General features: G+C 42.9%; 2 protein-coding genes across 2 annotated transcripts in view; one reads left to right on the forward strand and one right to left on the reverse strand.

Moving 5' to 3' along the window:
- HSPA14 (heat shock protein family A (Hsp70) member 14) overlaps positions 1 to 254 on the forward strand; it is a 24144-nt gene extending 23890 nt beyond the window's left edge. Inside the window, exon 15 of the transcript XR_009757596.1 lies at positions 233 to 254. The gene's annotated coding sequence lies outside the window, so the exon portion shown is untranslated. The remainder of the gene's footprint in view (positions 1 to 232) is intronic.
- Positions 1 to 19035, reverse strand: part of DCLRE1C (DNA cross-link repair 1C) — a 24982-nt gene extending 5947 nt beyond the window's left edge. Inside the window, exons 1-12 of the mRNA XM_061582301.1 lie at positions 18627 to 19035; positions 17192 to 17243; positions 16181 to 16265; positions 15100 to 15159; positions 14262 to 14317; positions 13387 to 13488; positions 11732 to 11804; positions 8276 to 8416; positions 6781 to 6882; positions 4840 to 4976; positions 2394 to 2448; positions 1095 to 1183 (exon numbers count right to left, since the gene is read on the reverse strand). Of these exons, the coding sequence (XP_061438285.1) occupies positions 1095 to 1183; positions 2394 to 2448; positions 4840 to 4976; positions 6781 to 6882; positions 8276 to 8416; positions 11732 to 11804; positions 13387 to 13488; positions 14262 to 14317; positions 15100 to 15159; positions 16181 to 16265; positions 17192 to 17243; positions 18627 to 18831 (1157 nt within the window). The 5' untranslated portion in view covers positions 18832 to 19035. The remainder of the gene's footprint in view (positions 1 to 1094; positions 1184 to 2393; positions 2449 to 4839; positions 4977 to 6780; positions 6883 to 8275; positions 8417 to 11731; positions 11805 to 13386; positions 13489 to 14261; positions 14318 to 15099; positions 15160 to 16180; positions 16266 to 17191; positions 17244 to 18626) is intronic.
- Positions 19036 to 19547: the final 512 nt, after the last annotated feature.

The raw sequence follows: 19547 nt of genomic DNA on the forward strand, positions 1-19547 counted from the left end.
CCTGATAGGTTTCCGCCGAGCCTTAAAGACCTGGCTATTCAGGCAGGCCTACAGGATTGGGGTGGATTAGTTTTATGATGAATGAATTGTTGCTGGTTTTAGATTGATTATAAGTTTTTTTGATATGTATATTGTATTTTATATTATGATGATTGTACGTCGCCTAGAGTGTCCGTTGACCCGGACAGATAGGCAACTAACAAATTAAAGTTTATTATTTTATTTATTGCAGTGTGTAGCTGGAAGGACGTAACATGCACAATCAATCGCCCAGTGGTTTGAAGATCTCATTGCCCTTTCTACATTTGAATGTATACCTTATAAAAGTCCATTTCATTCAGAAACCTATTTGAACATCTGGACTGCCTATATTAATATACACGTTTAAAACAACATTGATGGAATATTCTTACTGTCGCAGCTGGAAGAAGATTTTTTTTTAAAATAATTACATTTTCTCTCTTTTTTTCCTGTTGCAATTGCAAATGTTAAACATTGAAATTTTAAAATAACAATAATAATAAGCTGCTAAGATAACCAGAATTACTTTGCTGGCCATAGAAAAGGAAGAAAAGAGGTATTCAAACCCGACCCCAAAAAAATAAACCGCTGCTGTACAGTATTTTCCTCTTAAAAATTAGCTTCCTGGACCAGATAAGCTCTTCTCCTGAAGTTATCGGATGACAGAAACACCAAGATGCTGTTTTCATAGTGAAAAAGCCTTCCAGCCCCTCAGTAGTTCACTTGTAAATGAGGACAGTGATAACAGTATGGTTTGTATTCAACTAAGTCCTACTCATAGTAGACCCACTGAAATTAATGATCCTAAATTAGCCATGTTGATTCATTTCAATGGGTCTACTATGAGTAGGACTAGAATTGAATACAATCCTATGGTATTTTACTGTGCTGTGCAGACGTGGATCCAACATCAGACTGAAAAAATGCTAGTAAGAGTAAGGAATTCTCAATGAAGCTGATTGTGATCATGGTACTTTTGGTGCGCCTGAAAGATCAACAGCTTACACAAGATTTTTAATATTAGTTACCATTTATGCAGCAAAGGAGCCAGGGACAAAAAGACAAACACTTACATTTCTATAACTCTGTCCTCTGTTGCACCTACTGGGATTACATTAGGATACACATTCACTGGGCGAATATAGCTCAAGAAATCCTGAATCTAGAAAATGAGATTGGAGGAAGAATGGAGGAAGAATTAATAATTTTCTGCACTGAAACATGCCTTGAAATTCTTTTTGTATTATGATTTGCAACCGCTTTCAGAGACAAGTAGCTTTTTTTCAGTTTATAAAGAAATGAGGTAGAGAGAGAACAATTAGCCAGAAAACACTAATTAAATTCATAGCTGACATGACTTGAGTTCCAATTCTACCCAATGAACCATGCTGGCCCTCAGTCATTCTACATCATCATCTTGAGCCCAAACCCCACTGGCATGATCCGCACACAAAACTTCTGTGCTCATGGGATGGTCCCAGCGGGCAGGAGAGCTCCGTGCTCATGCATATATAATTCTCTCTTTCACTCACACTGTTCCATAGAGTGCCACCTTATATTAGTCAAGTTCCAAATCAGTGGGGCAAAGCCAATGGGCCATTAAAGAGCTTACAGCAATCAGAGCTCCATGGAGGAAGGACCGGATACGAATGGGATTGATGGTGTTCTCAATACCAGCATCTACTATGACAAAGAAGGATGTTGTTTCCTAAGTGTTAGAAAACAGAACAACAGCCAGTGTGCTGTAATGGTTAGGAGACCAGGGTTTGAATTCTCATTCAGCCAAGACGTTCACTGGATGACCTTGGGCCAGTCACAGCCTCTCAGTCTAACATACTTCACAGGGTTGTTGTGAGGGTAAAATGGAGATAGGAGAAGCATGTATACTATCCTGGGCTCCTTGGAGGAAAAGATGGTATATAAATATAATTGATTAATAATAATAATAATCCATTCTGCAGACATTTGCAGTCCATGGACATTTACTATTGCTTTATTCCTTTGGCCTGTTTCCAGTTGTGAACCCTCAGGGCTGGGGCTAAGAGAGTGAGCTACAAAGTTTCTGGATCAGGTTTCATGTCTGCTATGAAATAATATCTTGCCTAGGCATGCCACACTCTCCCAAGCTCAATTGTTGTCTGTAAAATGGAGATACTGGCCAACCTCACAGAGTTGATGTCAGGATTACCAAGATAATGTGTAGTGATTTGAATGTGCTACATAATGATTGAGTATAATCATTAGCATACTTTTAACACCAAAAGCCTATGACCATACAGGCTACAACATCTAAATAAGTACATTCTATAATAACGGTTCTATATATTATAAAAGGAATCTTTTTTTTAACAACATAAATACTTTCTACATACCTCACTATAAGAAGAGTGAAAGGAAAAGCAAGCTCTGTATGAACTCTCCCCAGTCCTAAACATAAACCAGAAATTGAATTATCAACATGTGAACAGCATCAGAACAAAGCAGATTGTATATAAAAATCTATGCCCTGCCTCCCAGCAAGAAGATCATGGAAAGAGGGAGACCAACCTGGCTCCAACCATTAGCAAAGGAACAGCAGCTGCAGGGATCTTGCTTCCCCCTTCACTGCCAAAAAGGTTGTTTTCCTCCCACTCCTACCTCCCAATCCCCTTTCCTGTTGTGTTGTGTATTTTAGATTGTATGCCTGAGAGCAGGGAACATCTTATTATTGTTCATTGTAAGATGCCCCAGGAGCTGTTTTCAGTTGAAGGGGAAGATAAAAATACACACATACATATAGATAAATTTATTTATAATTTGCCCTTCCTCTCCAAAGTGTGCTCAGAGCAGCTATCAACACACAACCCAGTGAAACTATATCTAGCAATTAAAATTACAGTTAAAAAAACTACAGTGCCTAAATGTACCTATCACCTTCCAAAGGCCTGGATAAATAAAAATGCCTTCAAATTCTACCTGAACACGGCCAGAGAAGGGGACTGCCTGATCTTCCCCGGGAGATGGGGAGCCACCATGAAGAAAGTCCTTTCTGGTGTTTGCACCCTCTTAACTATCCAAGATGGTGGCAGTGTGAGAAGGACCTCTCCCTGTGATTGTCAACTGTATGTTGGGACATACAGAGAAAGGTGTTCCTTCAAGTTCTTGAGTCCCTGGTCATTTCAGGCTTTGTATGCTGGTACCAACACCTTGAACTAGGCCTGGTAGCTCACCAGCAGCCAGTGCAGCAATCTCGAAATTGGAGTGATGTGCTCTCTTCTAACTGCTCCATTCAACTGCTGAGCCACCAGCTGTAGTCTACGGGCTGTTTAAGGGCAGCCCCATGCAGCAATCCATATAGGGGGTTATCAGAATATGGATCGCCATCTGTGCTTCAGTTCTGTCAGTTTGGCATCAAGGAGCACCCCCAGACTACAAACCTGCTCCTTCAGGGAAAATGCCACCCCATCCAGAACAGGCCAACTCCCTAATTTTGGACCAGAGAACCATCCACCCACATGATCTTAGTTTCAGTTTATTGGCCCTTGTTCAGCTCATCACTGCCTATAGGCCATCACTCGGAATTTGCCTAGCTTCTCCTGATTCAGACAAAATGGAGAGATTGATTCATACCCCAAATCCCTAGATGAGAGCTCCCATCATACATGTGCTGAACAGAATGGGGGATAAGACGGAACTCAAGATAAATGCCTTGGGTCCCAGTAGTAGCCCCCCTACTATTATTTTGAAGTTGACCCTGCAGGTAAGAATGGAACCACTGTAAAACAGGGTCCTGAACCTGCAGAGTTGCTTCAGGACACCAAGGTCAATTGTACAGAATGCCACAAAGAAATCAAGGAAATCTCTCCTGATAAAACTCATCAATCTGCGTGACCAAGGCTGATTCGATGCCATATCCAGACCTGATGCCAAAATGAAATGGGTTCAGACACTCCCATCTCATTACGGAACATCTGCAGTTCGTTAGTCTTGCCCAAAAAAGGGATATCTGCGATCAGACAATAGTTGTCTAACATCCCAGAGCCCAGGGAGGGCCTCTTCAGAGAAGGGCACACCACTACTTCTTTCAACACATGCATCACTTTCCTTCTCCTGTAAGAAGGCATTAACAACTCCCTGGACCTGCCCACATAGGATGGGCATGGTCAAGAGGGCATGTGGTTGGTCTGGTCCCTGCAAGCATCCTATCCACATCATCAGTATGAATCACTCACATTAATCTTCATTATGCTATGGTCAGTAGCAGCTGACATTAAGTTAGATGGCTTGAAAAGAGCAGGTAAGTTCATGGAAGCTATTTGCCACTTCCACGGTCAAAGGCCCTATTCGAAAACCAGATGCTGGGGACAATTGTAAGAGAAAGCCACTACCTGTCATGCCCCATTTGTGATCTTCCAATGAGATTTGGCTGATCACTGCTGGAGACAGAAGGCTGGACTAGACAGACCTTTGGTCTGATCTAGCAAAACAGTTATGTCCTTAATGTCCTGTTCAGGACCTAGACACTGGTGCTCCAAATGTTAAATAGCAGTCATCATAAAGGTAACTTAGCTTCACCTGCTTCATACATCTTTGGTTGGATTCGACCTCCCATTAGCCCCAGCCAGGATGGCCAATGGGCAGGGATGATTGGAACTGTAGTTCAACAACATCTGAAAGGCACCAGGTTCCCCAGCCCTGGTTTAAGAGATCAGTTTATTCATAAATGTTTGTGAATTGACATTTCGAAAGGACTGAGCAAGGTATACAAAGGTTCAGAAAGGTAGTGATAAAAATAATTTTACAAATTGTTTAAAAACAAAGAAAGCGTTCTCTGCTCACCTCACTATTACATTGGTTTTCCTTGTCCTTTCTCCAAACCACATTGTGGATGGTTTGATGCTAATTATGTGCAACCGTTTTCCACTCTGGGAAGTCATTCCACAAGGCAATCTGTTCCCTCGGAAGAATTCATCATCCTGTTATACAGATAGTATTAAGTGAAACACACAGGCAGATCAAGCAGGTCCCTGTTCCATACCTAATGTAATTTTACAAATTCTTCCATCCATTGTTTTACCTTTCCCTCTTTTCCTGTTGGAAACAAATCCATTCATCCCACACTGGCTGCCTCTTGTCCACAGACTGCTACTCTAGTGTAACCAGGGTTCCTATATGCAATATTCAGTGTTAACTCCTCTAGATGTCATTGTGTTCTCAGAAAATCAAAAGCTCCATATTTTGGCCATGAAGAAAATACCCCATCCAAGCTGCTCTTTTACAATTAAAATGGGATTTTTTGGCCTCTAGTTTCTACTTAGGATAGTTATAAATATGTTTAATTGTTGTAAACCGCCCAGACAGCTTCAGCTATGGGGCGGTATATAAATGGAATAAATAAATAAAAGAAAAGAAAGAAAAAGAAAAGACTATTTACCCGAGGGGCTCAGAAGGAGTACAGCCATTCTTCGCCCCCTTATGTTGATTATGCTCATGTTATATTTTGGCCAGATAATTATCAAAATGAATGAGCTTACCAGTAGGTGGAACCTGACTATTCTGGATAATGTGTTTTCTTAAAAAACGGATCAACACAATTCTCAAAAGATAAGAATAGCTGGCACTGAAACAACTGGTCGTGGCCCCTGGATTGCAGAAGGCTCTGCAGGACAACAGCTTCTCCTGCTCCCATGTACTGCCGTGTGAGGAATCTCCTCAGTCCTTGTTTCACTTCTTTGGGGCCTACCTATCTTTCATATTTACTGCTCACCACCTTGATGCTTTGCAATAAGGTGGGATATGCATTTAGAAAATAAGCAAAATAGAATGGGCTAGCCATGTCTGTTCATTCACGTGTCTACTCTGTTCATATCTAAAACTGGGGCAGAGAGGGTCTTTTTTAATATCAAGAGGAGCATTCCACAGTGAGGGGAGTTCAAGCCTCCTTCTCCTCCTCGCACCCTAGATTTCTACTTAATACCACAAGGATGACTTCTCTATATACTATCACAGAATGATCTGAAGATTCCCAATTTGCTTTCGGGCTTGTTTTGAGGAGCTGAGCAGCAACATTAAACCCTTAACACAGCTGGGATCCTGCATATAGCAAGGATCTTATCTGCCAATATGTTCCTCCCTGAGGTTTACTTATTCTGGCCCTGCACTGAGATTAGCTCAGGTGCAGAGCAGGTTCTCAGTGATGGCATCCACTGGAATACCCTCCCCTAGAAGGTACATAGGAAGCTGCCTCATACCTAGTAGACCAGTTTGCTAAGTATTGTCCATACTGACTGGCAATGCCACTCCAGGGTTTCAGGCAGGGACAGCCCTACCTGGAGATGCTGGGAATTGAACCAGGCACTTTTGCATGCACAATAGATACTCTTAGCACTGATCCCTTCCACTCAGGCAAAACCTAACTACTGTACTTAGCTTGGCATTTTCAGTGGAATAATAGTCTTAACAGCAGTTTCTTGATGGGTTTTTAATAATGATATTATTAGACTACTATCTGATCTGTGCTTTTATGTTATTTTGATTTCGTGCATTTTACAGCATTTTTCTAAAATGACTATTCAAAGCAACTAATAAGACATTATCCAAAGTAAAAATACAAATATATTTTGAAAAATTGTCTACCTCAGCTTTATTATGCACAGATTGCTGCTTTGGCCAAACTTTTCCCCATTTCCCAGAAGACAAACTCTTCTTAAACATGTCTGACAACTGGGGCTCTAACAGTTAACACCAGAGATGGCAGCATGGTTCCTAACAGATACGCACCTTTGGATTGCGACATGCATGAATCTGAGTACGCCGATCGGAGGTAATATGGTAAAGGATTTCTGGCATGTTTTTAAACATGTCCAGTTTGTTCACATGCACCTAGGAAATGAAGTTCACCATAATTAACGCCATTTTAGACTAACTTAGAAATGAGTCAGTAAACTTCTCCTTCCAAACAAATTTGCCCTGCCTTCTTACTGAACATGGGGGGTTGAAGAGGAGTGGGATCGTGCCTACAGCATTCACGCATACAACTGTATTTATTTTTATTTTATTGTTGCATTTATATCCAGCCTTTTCTCCAAGGTGTTCAAGGTGATGTACATGTTTCGCCCCCTCTCCATTTTATCCTCACAACCACCCTATGAGGTATGTTAGGCTGAGAGGCAGTGACTGGCCCAAGGTCACCCAATGAGCTTTATGGCCAAGTGGAGATTTGAACCTTGGTCTCCCAGGCCATAGTCCAACACTCACACTGGTTTGCTTTTAGTATGCATTAGAGGTCTTGCCCAGAGCTCCACATCGCAGTTACCGATTGTGATGAACAGCCCTATGCTTGCGGTTGCATTATTTATTTATTTCATTCACGAATCGCTTCCTATGAGGAATCTCAACGAGATTTACAATACTATAAAAACGTATTTAAAACAATTACTTATATAAAAGCAATTTAAAAAGAAAAAGAAAAATGTGTACAAACATATATATAATATATATGAATATATCTATATATATATGATATATATGAGAATATATATATATATATATACACACACACACACACACACATATATAATCAGTTTCAAATCCAATACAGATATCAACAGTTGTATGAGAGTCTGGCCCTTTTTCATCAATGCCACACATGTTGCTATTGGTGGACATGTCCAGCAGAGTCTCCACTCCTCTGTTTGGTGAATGCGCAAGGGGATCATATGCATAACCTTTCAGCCACCTAGCCCTGACATCATACAGAAAAATACCTTAAAGCAGGTATAGAGAGTATGTGCATGACATGGAGCATCCATTTGAGTTGAGGAAGCAGTTGCTCCCTCCATAGGCTCCACAAAATTATGGCACCTGTATCCATCTGGCACAGTTGGATGTCTAACCTTACAGAACAGAAATTCACTTCCCATGCTGCTACGTATGTTTTTATTAAGTGAAACTGGGCAAGCTTTTCAGAAACTAATTGCAGTATATGGAGGACAGTGGCTAGTAGTGCTATTGCTTTTACGTCTTCCCTTGTTAGTGTGTCGACTGGTTTACTTTTTTTGAGCTCTCTTAGCAGTTTCTGCCCATGGATTCCTTCCTCTCCACTCCCGTCCTTCCTTGTGTTAGTAGCATATATAGTTTGGATGATGTAGCTGGTCTGATGCGTGAAAGATCTGGCCTTCTGCCAGAAAGGTGGCCCTTAGAATAATTCAGTCTAAAAGGGCCAAGTCTACTGAATGAAACTTCAGAAAGGAGTTATGCTGAATGGCAATCTTACCTTAATTCCAAGCTCCTCACTGAGATTTGTGAATAAATACTCATATCCATAAGCCGCTTTGCAGTTCAGCCATACCATGTGATAGGGACTAAGGGAGATCCAGCTTCGTACTAACTCTAATATACCCCTCGTGCATTCTTCCTATTGAAGGAAAAAAGTGCAAGCCATTTGTTTTTAACTTAAAGCTTTGCTTATGGTGGATCAAAGTTGAATTTTATTCACTTGAGCCCACAGCTGACCTGTGAGGCCTAAATCCAAATAATTTAGGGAAGTCAGGAGAAGGAACCATATTTTAGCCCAAGGGCTTCATTCCCTCATGGGAAACCTTCTGGGGGCCACATGCCGGTGGTGGGCGGGACCAGACGTAGAGGGGACAGAAGCAAAAGGAGGTGGAGTGACAAGTGCACCTCTTACTTTTGTACAGTAGGTTACATCCCAGCCCCACAAAAATCAAAGGTTTCTTCACCCACCCTCATCTCTCTGTCCTCCATCCAGCTAAGCAAAATGCATTATCACAGTTCCAAAGCACTTCAGGAGGGCATAAGACAGGACTGGTGAGAGGCATGGTCTAAGAAGCAGGCATGGCCTAGGGAGAAGTCGAGGGGCCAGACAGAGAAGCCGGGAGGGCCGTAGTTGCCCCCAAGATTGAGGTTCCTGTGACGTCCTTCCCTGGTTCTCCCTGTCAGGTTCCCACCTGCTTGTGGCTACTGCCTTTCACTAGGCACCATCAGGGATACCACCAGTCCGGACCGTCCTTTATATGGTTTCTCACTCCGCTCTAGCACAGATCTCACTAGATCCCCCTGCTAGGCAGCACCACCAGTCACGTCCTATAACCAATACTCCCAGAGACTTTGCCTGAGTCTCTCTCTAGCTGGTTATTTTTGTGACTGCGTGCTTCTGCTGTTCCCAACCCCCTTGTATCTTTATAGATAACGCATACAACTCTGGGTTGCTCTGGATACTTGAATTGTTATTATTCCTCCCTTCACCGCTGCCACCATTAGATACTGTTTCTGTTCAGCCTCGGTAATTACCTTGCCCTCCCTTCTGGTATGTATATCCCCCAGCCAAGAATCAGGCCTTTGGTAAACCAAGTAAGTATTTATTAAATATCAGAAATAACAAGATTAGTTTTAGAATGTTTCACAAGCGTATGGTTTCATCTATTCCTGTTTTGTACTTGACTTATTATTAATCAGAACTCCAACTCCCTCTTTCTCCACATTCCTGACCTCCACCCAGATTCAACTGTCATTCTTCCATTTATACTCCCAAACGCTCAGCCAATCATCCAGCATTCTACTGCTCATGTACTCCCCCCTCCTCTTTCACTCCACTTACCATATGTCTTCTATATAAACAGCACTTACCATATTTACACTATAAGCAGGAACATCACAGTTCCCCATTCCTGGTGATGGCATTACTGGAAACTTTCCATATTTCAAGATCCATCACTCAGGTGTTTCTGGTTAAAGATGATCCAAAGAGCAAGTGGTGATGGAAATTTTGAAAACACCAATACCTGGAACATCATGATTGTCTGATCGGGTGGGGCTGAGCTGTCCTATCTATGACCACTCCCTTGCTTTTTCCTTCTTTCTTTGGACATTCCTCTGTGGGAGTGGGGTTCCATAACTTATTCATACAATTCCATACCATGAGCTTTGTGAAACTACACAACCTATGGGGCTCCCAACTCCCATCACTGGCTATGCTGGCTGGGGGCTGGAGTCCAATAACATCTGGAGAGCCACAGGTGTGGCACTCTTACTTTAGCCCAATACTCTACTATCTTTTATTAACTAGCAGCAACTCTTTGGTGTAGGAGTTCAAACAGAGTCTCTGCAACTCTACTACTAGAGATCCTTTTAACTAGAGATGGCCAGGATTGAACCTTGGTCTTTCTCCCTGCAGAGCACCAAGTTCTGAGCCCTCCTCAATTTATTTTAGCAATTTCTAACATACCTTTCAGGGTGGTTTACAAAAAGCAGTTTAACACACAAAACATCAAACACACTGTCAAGAACAGTTGAATGTAACATGGCTCTTGTACAAAGAATTGTGGGGTTTCATCTTGTCCAGAAATGAGGCCTCTGTGTGAGAGCAAAGATTTTTTTGCCGTTTCATCTCTCTGCTGCAGTTAATTAGGAGGCCTGTGTGAAGACACCTGCTTATCTGTAAGGGCCTGGTACTCAAGGTCAGCCTAGCCTGGGAATGGAGAGGAGTATGTGCCAGTTAGGCACGAAGACTAGAAGAAGTATTACATCATGAGAAAGCCCCGATTGGCTAATTAGTTCTGGACTGTTACTAGGGACTTTTCCATAAGTATAGGAGGGAAATCTTTAGCCTTTGCTCCCCTGGGTTCCATCTTGCCTATAGGTGGGTACCTGTGTGGGTTCCACTGCCATCCACTACCCAAGCTGTGCATCTCTGAGATGTGGGATTTTACAACAGACTACCTCTTCTGTAAGTAGCGAATAGGTTAGTTAGTTTTCATTTTGTTTTTGTGCCTGAACTCTCTGTCTGTATTTTACCTGGCCCCTTTTGGGGTGTGGGTTTTAAGGAACCATTTTGCTGCTATTAATTGTGTTTAATGTTTTATTAAATAAAGCTACTTCTTATTTACCAGTGTGTGTTCACTGCAGGGGGAAATTGGCTCTGGATCTGGTACTTTGGCCACTGACCACAGACTACCGTGTATTTAGGTTTGCCTGAGGTTCCAGGACAAGGAGTACCCTTCTGGCTCTTGTCTATTGGAATCCCTGGCAGGTTTCTTTCTGGGCTCTGGGTTATCCCTTTGACTCAGAGTGGCTGACCAGTTTAAGGGGTGGCGGCAGTCTGCCTATCTTGCAGGGTTGCTGTTGGAACACTCAGCCCTAACAAGGGGAGAGGAAGGGGAGAGAATTGCCAGGATCAATTGCCCTAGGTGGGAAGTTGCATCCTGGGACTGCATGGCATGCCAGGCTAATGGCACGTGTGCATGACACAACACAATCAAAACAACAAGTTGCAGGCCAAAGCTATTACTTCAAAGCAACAGCAATTTAAAAAGCAGAACACATCAATCAAACTCAGACTGAAATAAAGAGAGGAGGGACGTCAGTAAAATCCCTGATTTTTGCAAAGGACCATCAGTGAGAATAGTGTGGAAGCAAGCCACCCACTCACCTTCTGGAATAAAGCAAAATAAAACTACATTGGTAAAGTGGGGAACACTTTTGGGGGGGAATATACAATAATATATTGCAATTACATAACATCAGCAAGCCTGATCTGTTATAAGTTACACTGAAGAGAAGTCCTTAGTGGAGTTTTCTGGGAATCCAAGTCACAGATTTTTCAGATGAAACTGAAAATATGGGTACCAAAGTTTCCAAGCAGAATTCTTCTTGCTAGCAGCAAAGCAAGTGAGATGACATGATTGTATTTCCTCCATCAAGTTTTACTTACCCTGCTTGGTATCTGATAAAATTTGGGATCACAGAAAGTGGTATCCAAGTACACGCTCTGGATGTCTTTCACTCTGTATGAGAGACATTCAATACTGTTATAGTACTTGGTACAGCAGTATCAGCTGCATGTTACTCATCAGTATACTCGGATTTCTGTCAGAAGCTGAAAGGTTCTATTTGCTTTCACAAATTGATACATCTAAAAGAAACCAAACTGCCTTCATACCAAGCCAAGGCTTGCATAGCACATGGTGGTCATGCAAGGCAATATGCGAATGCCAGACCTTGATGGTTCGTTTTTGGCAGCTCCCATGCTAATCGTGTAACTCCTTTCTCAAGTTTTAATAGAGGATTGGGGAACTGGATCCAGCCAGCGAGCAAAATCATTACAGCGCACACACACTCCCATGGGACACCTTTGGCAGATGGGTGGTCACTGAAATCAGGCAACAACTTTGAAGGGGCTGCTCTAAGCAACCATCAGCTGATCAGCACTGAAAGCCTGGAGAGCTGCTGCCAGTCAGTGGAGACAATGCTGAGCTAGATGGACCAATGGTCTGACCTAGTATAAGGCAGCATCCTCTGTTCCTAAGATCCCAGCCACATCTTTACCTGCCCTACACGTGATGTCCCATATGACGTCAGGCGGCTGCGGTTTGGGGGAAATGGCCCTGTGGGTCTGATTAGGCCCATTGGCCAGGGATTCTAAAAATGAATCGGTTGGTATTTGCACAGATCTGGATCACACACAGTGTGTGCAGGCACTCCTCATCTCCTGTGACACGGGCAGCTTCCAAGCAGCTACAGCTTCAGATCTGCATTGTTCTTAGCTTGACCGGAAGTGAACAGGGTCGTGCCAGGAGGCTGTGAATATGAATGGCATGCTCTCAAAGCCCCTACCCAAGGGCTGGAGAGCACCACTGGGAGCCGAAAAGAGGCAGCCAAGCAAATGCACAGGTTGACACCACATCAGATGACAAGCCTGCTAAGTAAGCTAGATGTTCAATTACTCTGTTGTACGGCTTTGCCCCCGCCCCTATGCAGGATTACCAAAGGCAGGACCCTTTGGGAGGCCAGCTTCCAATCACTTTGTCTCCAGGTTGTCCCCTATAGCCAGGAGACAGGGCTGCCAGCAGAGTCAGACAGCTCTGCCCCAGCTGGAGGGCTCCCTTTATCCACAGTTGTGCAGTGGCATGATACTACAGGTATAATATCAAGCATATATGAGGCACGTGTGAAGAGGTAGCCTCAAGCAGGTTTTACCTGCCAGGTTCATGGTTTTTCAGCAGCATCATGGAGCTGCCAAGTGGGAAATTCTCTTCCAACAACACTGCCACATTGAGATAGGAGCTGTGGTGTCATTTTAATGAGAGCCAAAGCATGAACGTGTCACTGTGACTTCTCCACAGGCTGACTGTGGCCATTCCAAGAGTAATAATCCACAGCTCATATCACTTGTTTGCATTCAGTGGCCCTTGTTCTAGTCTCTAGTTGTTTTTAGGTACAAATCGTACCAGTTAAAAGTTACTGTATCTGTAAACCGTTAACATAACAGGGATTTGGGGGTCTGACTGTAATGCATCTGACCTATTATACTTGTTAGAAATTTCAAAGCACAATGAAGCTAAACTGTAAAGATTAACAATCAGTTACCTGCTCCCTGAGTGCAAAAGTTCCATTCGGGCCACTTCTCCTTTGGCAAGTCTGAAATCCCCGGTATACAACACAGTGCCATGTTCACCTTGGAATAGAAACCTGAATGAGAAATACACATTTGTATGTTTCAGCAACTGATGCAACGCTGATTCAACTCAGTGGCAATATGGTGGTGATCTAGGATAATTGGGTCAATTGAGGAAGAAACAAAATACACGCCCAGTATATTCTTCCTTGGGAACGCAATGGCCTTGCAGTAAGACCAGGACAAGCCAAGACTCCAAAACACCAATCTCCATGCTAAACATGCACATAGGGAAAATATCCCACAAAGCGAATACAGAGGGACTATAGGTCAGAATTACAGTTTCATGTTGCATCAGCACTAATGTTAATGACAACTTGTGCTAGTGAAATTCCCACTTAATTACAGTCTCAATTCCTAATTTCAAATCTTAGTTAAGAGTGAACACTGCTACCTCACAACCCTCAATTTTTACACTGGTGATCTGCTGCTTGTTTAACTGCCATTGGTGTTCATTTGGTTTGTTTTTAGTTTTTTAAATATTTATTCTGCACTGGTTTTGATTTTATATGGGGTATTTTTGTAGAAACACAGGATACAAACTCATAAATGAATAAGAATAAATACTAATGCAAAAGGCAATTTTACTGGGATACACTGTGCAAGGCCAAAGCAATTCAGTGAGCAGGCCCTGATTCCGTAGGCAGGGGAAGGAAGTGGGGGGAAAGTAAGTCTTGGTTAACAAATCAAAAATAAATGAATTGCAGCTCAATCCTTACAGACACTAACACAATGTATTTTCTATACTGATTTCCACCAATTATTTGAAGGGAAGGAAAATGCATACATGACCGATCCTGGGCAGTGGCCAGCTGGTAGAAGTGTCACAACTACGTCTTCTTTCTGGAAGAAGACACAAAAGAAAAGAAAACAACAACACAGAGATATATTTACTAGTTGAATGTTAACTTTGGACTGAACAGCTCTTGCCTGGGGGCTGTGCAGAGTGAAGGCAAGGAGGAGGGAAATACAGCCCTGTTCACCCAATGTATCTGGGGATAAGAACACATAGGCTGGGTCACCTCCTGTCAATCACCTGATGCTACAATAATCTCAGGTGACCCGCTTTTGCCCATGTGGTTTGAAATCAAACCATGTGGGCAAATAAGTGTGCACAACACTTTCCTAGCACCAACAATCAACTGATTGTCAGCATTGATGCAGTCTGTGTGCATGCTTCTCAAGGGGGTTTGTAGGGACTGCCGATCAGCAGTGCCTGCAAAGTCCTGCTTGTCCAAGCCCTCCTTAACCAGCCCCATACATGATGTCGTTTATGATAGGTCAGGAAGTGACCTTAGAGGTCCAACAGGGACGTTTGGTAGGCCCATGGGCTAAAAGTTTTATCACAGTGTATTTTCAGTCCACCTGACAGCCTCTGTAGCGCTAAAGCTGTGTTTATTTTAGAGATGCAGAAAAGAGGAGAAGCCTGGAGACCTCAAAGCAGAGCAAAAACAAGGGGTGGATTAGGACAAACATGGGAGGGGGGGCAAAGGAGTAAAATAGCTAATAGACTTCCATTTTGTTGGCTAAGATTGAGGGTTCACAGCAGATAGTAGCTAGCATTCCTAACTATGTTAGGTGAAATACTTGGATTCAAATGTTCAACAGCCAACATAACTGACTACCTCGCCAGATGCTTCCTCAACCAAAGAAATTTGCGTTGGAGTTTCAACTTCAAGGGAAACCTACAGCAGACAGACAAAACAAACATATAGAGGTGCATTATAGGAGACAAGAACTATTTCTACAGCATATACAAAATGAATGCTTTTATGGCATCAAAATACCTAGGATTAAACAACATAAATAATGCCTGTTGAAGGTAAGCCACATCAAAATCTAAGAAACTATTATATGGAAATCTAAGAAGCTGGCACCACAGAATGTCCTTGTCTCAGAAGAAAACTGGTGTTGTTCAGACCCCCCCCCCAAAAAAAATCCAGGTAAAACAACTGCACATATAACAAAGCAAATAAAATACAGAGAAAACAAGGAAGCAAGACTCCCCAAGAAGACAGTCACCCTTTCCAACAGCTGAAAATACACACCTCATTTAAAAAACAACTGGGAGGCATAAGAGACCTTGGGGAGCACCTAAGGGGATATCTGAGGGCATTGCAGCAACCACAGGAATCACATTGGTGACTCCAGATTTTTTAAAAGCAACTGTTAATGGTCACTTCTTGCAAAACATGACCCACCTAATCTAGAAATGAGACTCATTCAAAAAATCATTTTTTTCACCATGTTTCTTTCCCTTTTTCAAACATGTTCCACAATTTCCTTGCAGCCTAATCCTCAGTTTTGCACCAAAATAAACTCCAGAAGAAGTCTGGAACGTATATCAAGCAGTGAGAATCAAAGAAAGAGAGTGTGAAATGCTGATGGATATCTCTCTGTGTTAAAAGACAACCATCATCTTCTACCATGGTTGTGCACGTGCAAGGAGAACCTGAGGTTGAGCAGTTTAGCAAAAGAAAGAAGAGTCCCTAGATAAACTTTTATCTCCTTTTACTTGAAGACATGACAGATGCAGGACATAAAACTCATTCTCAAGAATACTGCTTAGGAGGACTTCATCTCCTAAGACTATTGCAGCTCTACCATTTGCCTACGTTGCTAGTTACAAGAGCTTTAAGTTACCAGAACAGTGTCTGTGTATAAATATTTCATATGTTGTAATACACAAGAAAAGGGGTAACTTACAATGTGATTCTTCCAAAATTCGTAACGTGGATTAGTTAGCAGCAACTCCTTTGTCACTGGTGAACAGTACAGGCGAACTTTCAAGCTTTAAAGACAGAAAGGGGTGGGAAACTTATCTTACAAAAAAGCAAACAAAATGGAAAAACTTGGCCGATGCTCACAAGTAGGTTTGGGATTTGTATTTTTCAAAAATGTAGCCCCCATGCCACTTTGCAAACTGCTTTTAAAAATGTTGGGATTTCCACAAGCAGTTTGTGATATGACGTAGGTGCCTTTTATTTAAAGAGGAGTAAAGTAAACTATCCCACACATCATCTGCTGTATTATATGACCTTTAGTCTTTTCTGCTGCCTACAGAGGAAAGCATCTGTCTGAAGTACAAACATATGCTAGTTAGAAAACCCAGTCACTACATAAATTACTCATCTGCCAAGATTTGCGTTCCAAATTCCAGCACCTTCCCTGTCATAGTTAATCTTTAGGACAAACAGAGAAAAAGAAAGTTGGTACAGCCCCTAATTCCCAGGGCATGTAAGATTTGTGTTGCAGAAACCACAGTGTAAAATATGCCTACATAAATGGATGCTGCAAAATCCTTAAACTACATTTAAGAAAAGGAGATAAATGTTGGGAGGAATCTTTAGAACCTGAAAGACATTTTCCCACATTGGAGAAAAGGGAGAAGTAAATGTATGGGTAGGTTTTGCTAAGGACTCCAAGGGACTTCTAGGAACTCAGGCTACAAACACTGCTACTTTCAGAGACAATAGGGTATGTACACAGTAAATCAGAAATCTATTATTGCCATCTTGCAAGACACAGATTACTGTATTTAATGCGGAATATGAGAAACTAAGCTACCATTTTAACAATAGAAACAAGTTTCTTCTCCTTGTTGTTAAGGTCAGCCTGAGAAGAAGCATTTTGTTACACTGGGTTTCTTAATCCTTCACTCAGTACAGGAACAAGCCCATTTTCTCTCTCTCTCTCTCTCTCTTCTCTGTTCATTACCTGCATGCCAGTCTTCTTTTCAGGGAAGGAGCTCTCAGGCCTTTCATGTGATCTAAATATTTAATAAAAAGTTTATTTTAGACTTCTACTAAGAACAGTCTTGGACCTCAATACAGGTAAGAAAGATAAGGGCAGACCCAGTTATTAGTGTGAAGATCACACAACCAGGGCCAAATCATATGCCCATCCTAGTCTTCTTAAACAGTACTTAAGGAACGGGAGCAAATGGTAAGGGGCCAGGTCCCCAGCAATCTGAACCCTGTTCTCCAGATTAAAATCCCTCCTTCCCCTAAAGCCATTGGTTGCAGTTACACAGAGGTGGAAGGGCAGGGTTGCCACTTTTGTTATGATTAATTGACATGGCAGGCTCTGGCCATCAACAGGGAAATAGCAGGCACAAATCACCAGAGGAAGCATTTCCAGAACCAGAGATTTATCAAGGAAGCTTCTTCAGGGGGTTTGTAGCAGTTGTGTGCCTGTTAGAAAAACAAAGCCCCTTGCTGGATCGTCACCTTGTAGTGGTGAGTGGGCATGCGTGTTCCAATGAACCCTGTGAGCGATGCTGTCGGGAGTCATGTACTCCCAGCAGGGTCACCCATGGCGGTAAGGTCAAGGGAGAGGAACCAGACAAAGAACGATCCAAGAATGTCCTCAACAGCAGAACAGGCGGAGGATAACAATGTGTATGTTACAATGGCTGTGAAGGTGGATGAAGGCTGCAACAGATAAAGGACTTCCAATCGTCATGGTATCCATGCCACTGGATCAAAGCCTTTTTCTGTCAAGATTGTGTGTTGATCGTGGTGCACCGATCTCCCCACATAAAACAAATTCACGCACAGGCATCTTCCATAACCAAAGTCCCATGGCGATTGACAAATGGCTATGGGGGCAGGACTGTGAAATCCAGAAGCCCCTAGTCATGGTCTGGTACATCGGTGGTGGATACAGATTCAGACGGATCCATTGTTAAAGACTGTATTTTGGAAGACAATCTTACTCAGTCACGAGTGATCGCCAAGAAGAGAAAAACAAAGGGGCAGCTATAAGGAAAAATAGCACTCAGCATGTGGCCAATGAAACGGAATTTATTATCTTCGCTAAGGCTTAGCTCAGACAAAAAAAAGAAACGATACTAGGAGGAAATTAAGACCTTTCTATTTAATTGTTACAACATTGGTTAGAACAGGGATAGCCAACGTGGTGCCCCCCAAATGTTGTTGGACTACAACTCCCACCGCCCTCTCCACTGGCCATACCGCCTGGGGATGATGGGAGTTGGATTCCCTTAACATCTGAGGACACCTCGTTGGCTGTCGCTGGGTTAGAATTTGGGGACAGTGTAAGCAAAGCAACCTGAGAGAGCAGGGCGGAAGTATTAAGAGACCAAAGCGGCGGCAATAGTAAAGGGCGTGCGTGCGCCTGTTCTTCTCACCTTTATGGCAGTGAGACAGGAAGTACGCCCGGGCTCGCAGATTTTCCCGATCGAAGCGGTCTATGGAGAGATGCGGATATTCTCGCATCCTCCCTCCAAAGCTACTCATGGCACTGCCTGAAAAAACCCAACAGGATTCCTCCAAGCTCTCTTCGGCTCCGCCGAGGTTACTTCCGCCAGGCTCCTTTCCGCGCCGTCCTCCCATTGGCCGAGCTCGGGCCCAATCACCGGAAAGCCTCAGAACACTCGCGCCCTAACTTCGCCGAAAGGGGCGTAAATGTAACTCGGCGGCTGGGGCGTCATTGCTATATAGCGTCTAATCCTTTTCCTGTCCAGTTCAGTCGGGCGCAGGGGACTCAGGTTGTAGCCCTCATGACTTCAGGCAGCGGCAGGCTGTTTTCAGGCTTGCACTACACGAGTATTCTCAACGATTTCTGTCCCCGCGCTTCCTCCCTTTACCGGTGCGACCTAGCACCTGTTCAACACCATATTCGCGTAGTTGTGACCATGTGCTTTGTAACTGTATGCAAAGATCAAGGGGGGGATGGAGCAACTCCCCTGCGAGGAAAGGTTACAACATTGGAAGCTTTTTAGTATAGAAAAGGCAAGTAAGATGTGACGTGACGGAAGGGTATAAAATTATTATGCATGGCATGAAGAAAGTAAACAAAATATTCTGCCCCTCTCTCATGTCATTATGAATCTGGCCCATCCAATGAAGCTGAATGCTGGAAGAGTCAAGATAGACGAAAGAAAGCACTTCACACAGGGCAGAGTCACGCTATGGCATTTCTCCCACAAAAGGCAGTGTTGGCCACCCACTTGGATGAATTCAAAACGAGGATTAGACCAACTCATGAAGGATAAGGCTGTCCATGGCTACAAGCCATGATGGTTATGCTCTGCCTCTATAGTCTATCT

The sequence above is a fragment of the Rhineura floridana genome, chromosome 8 (assembly GCF_030035675.1).
Source record: "Rhineura floridana isolate rRhiFlo1 chromosome 8, rRhiFlo1.hap2, whole genome shotgun sequence".
NCBI lineage: Eukaryota > Metazoa > Chordata > Lepidosauria > Squamata > Rhineuridae > Rhineura > Rhineura floridana.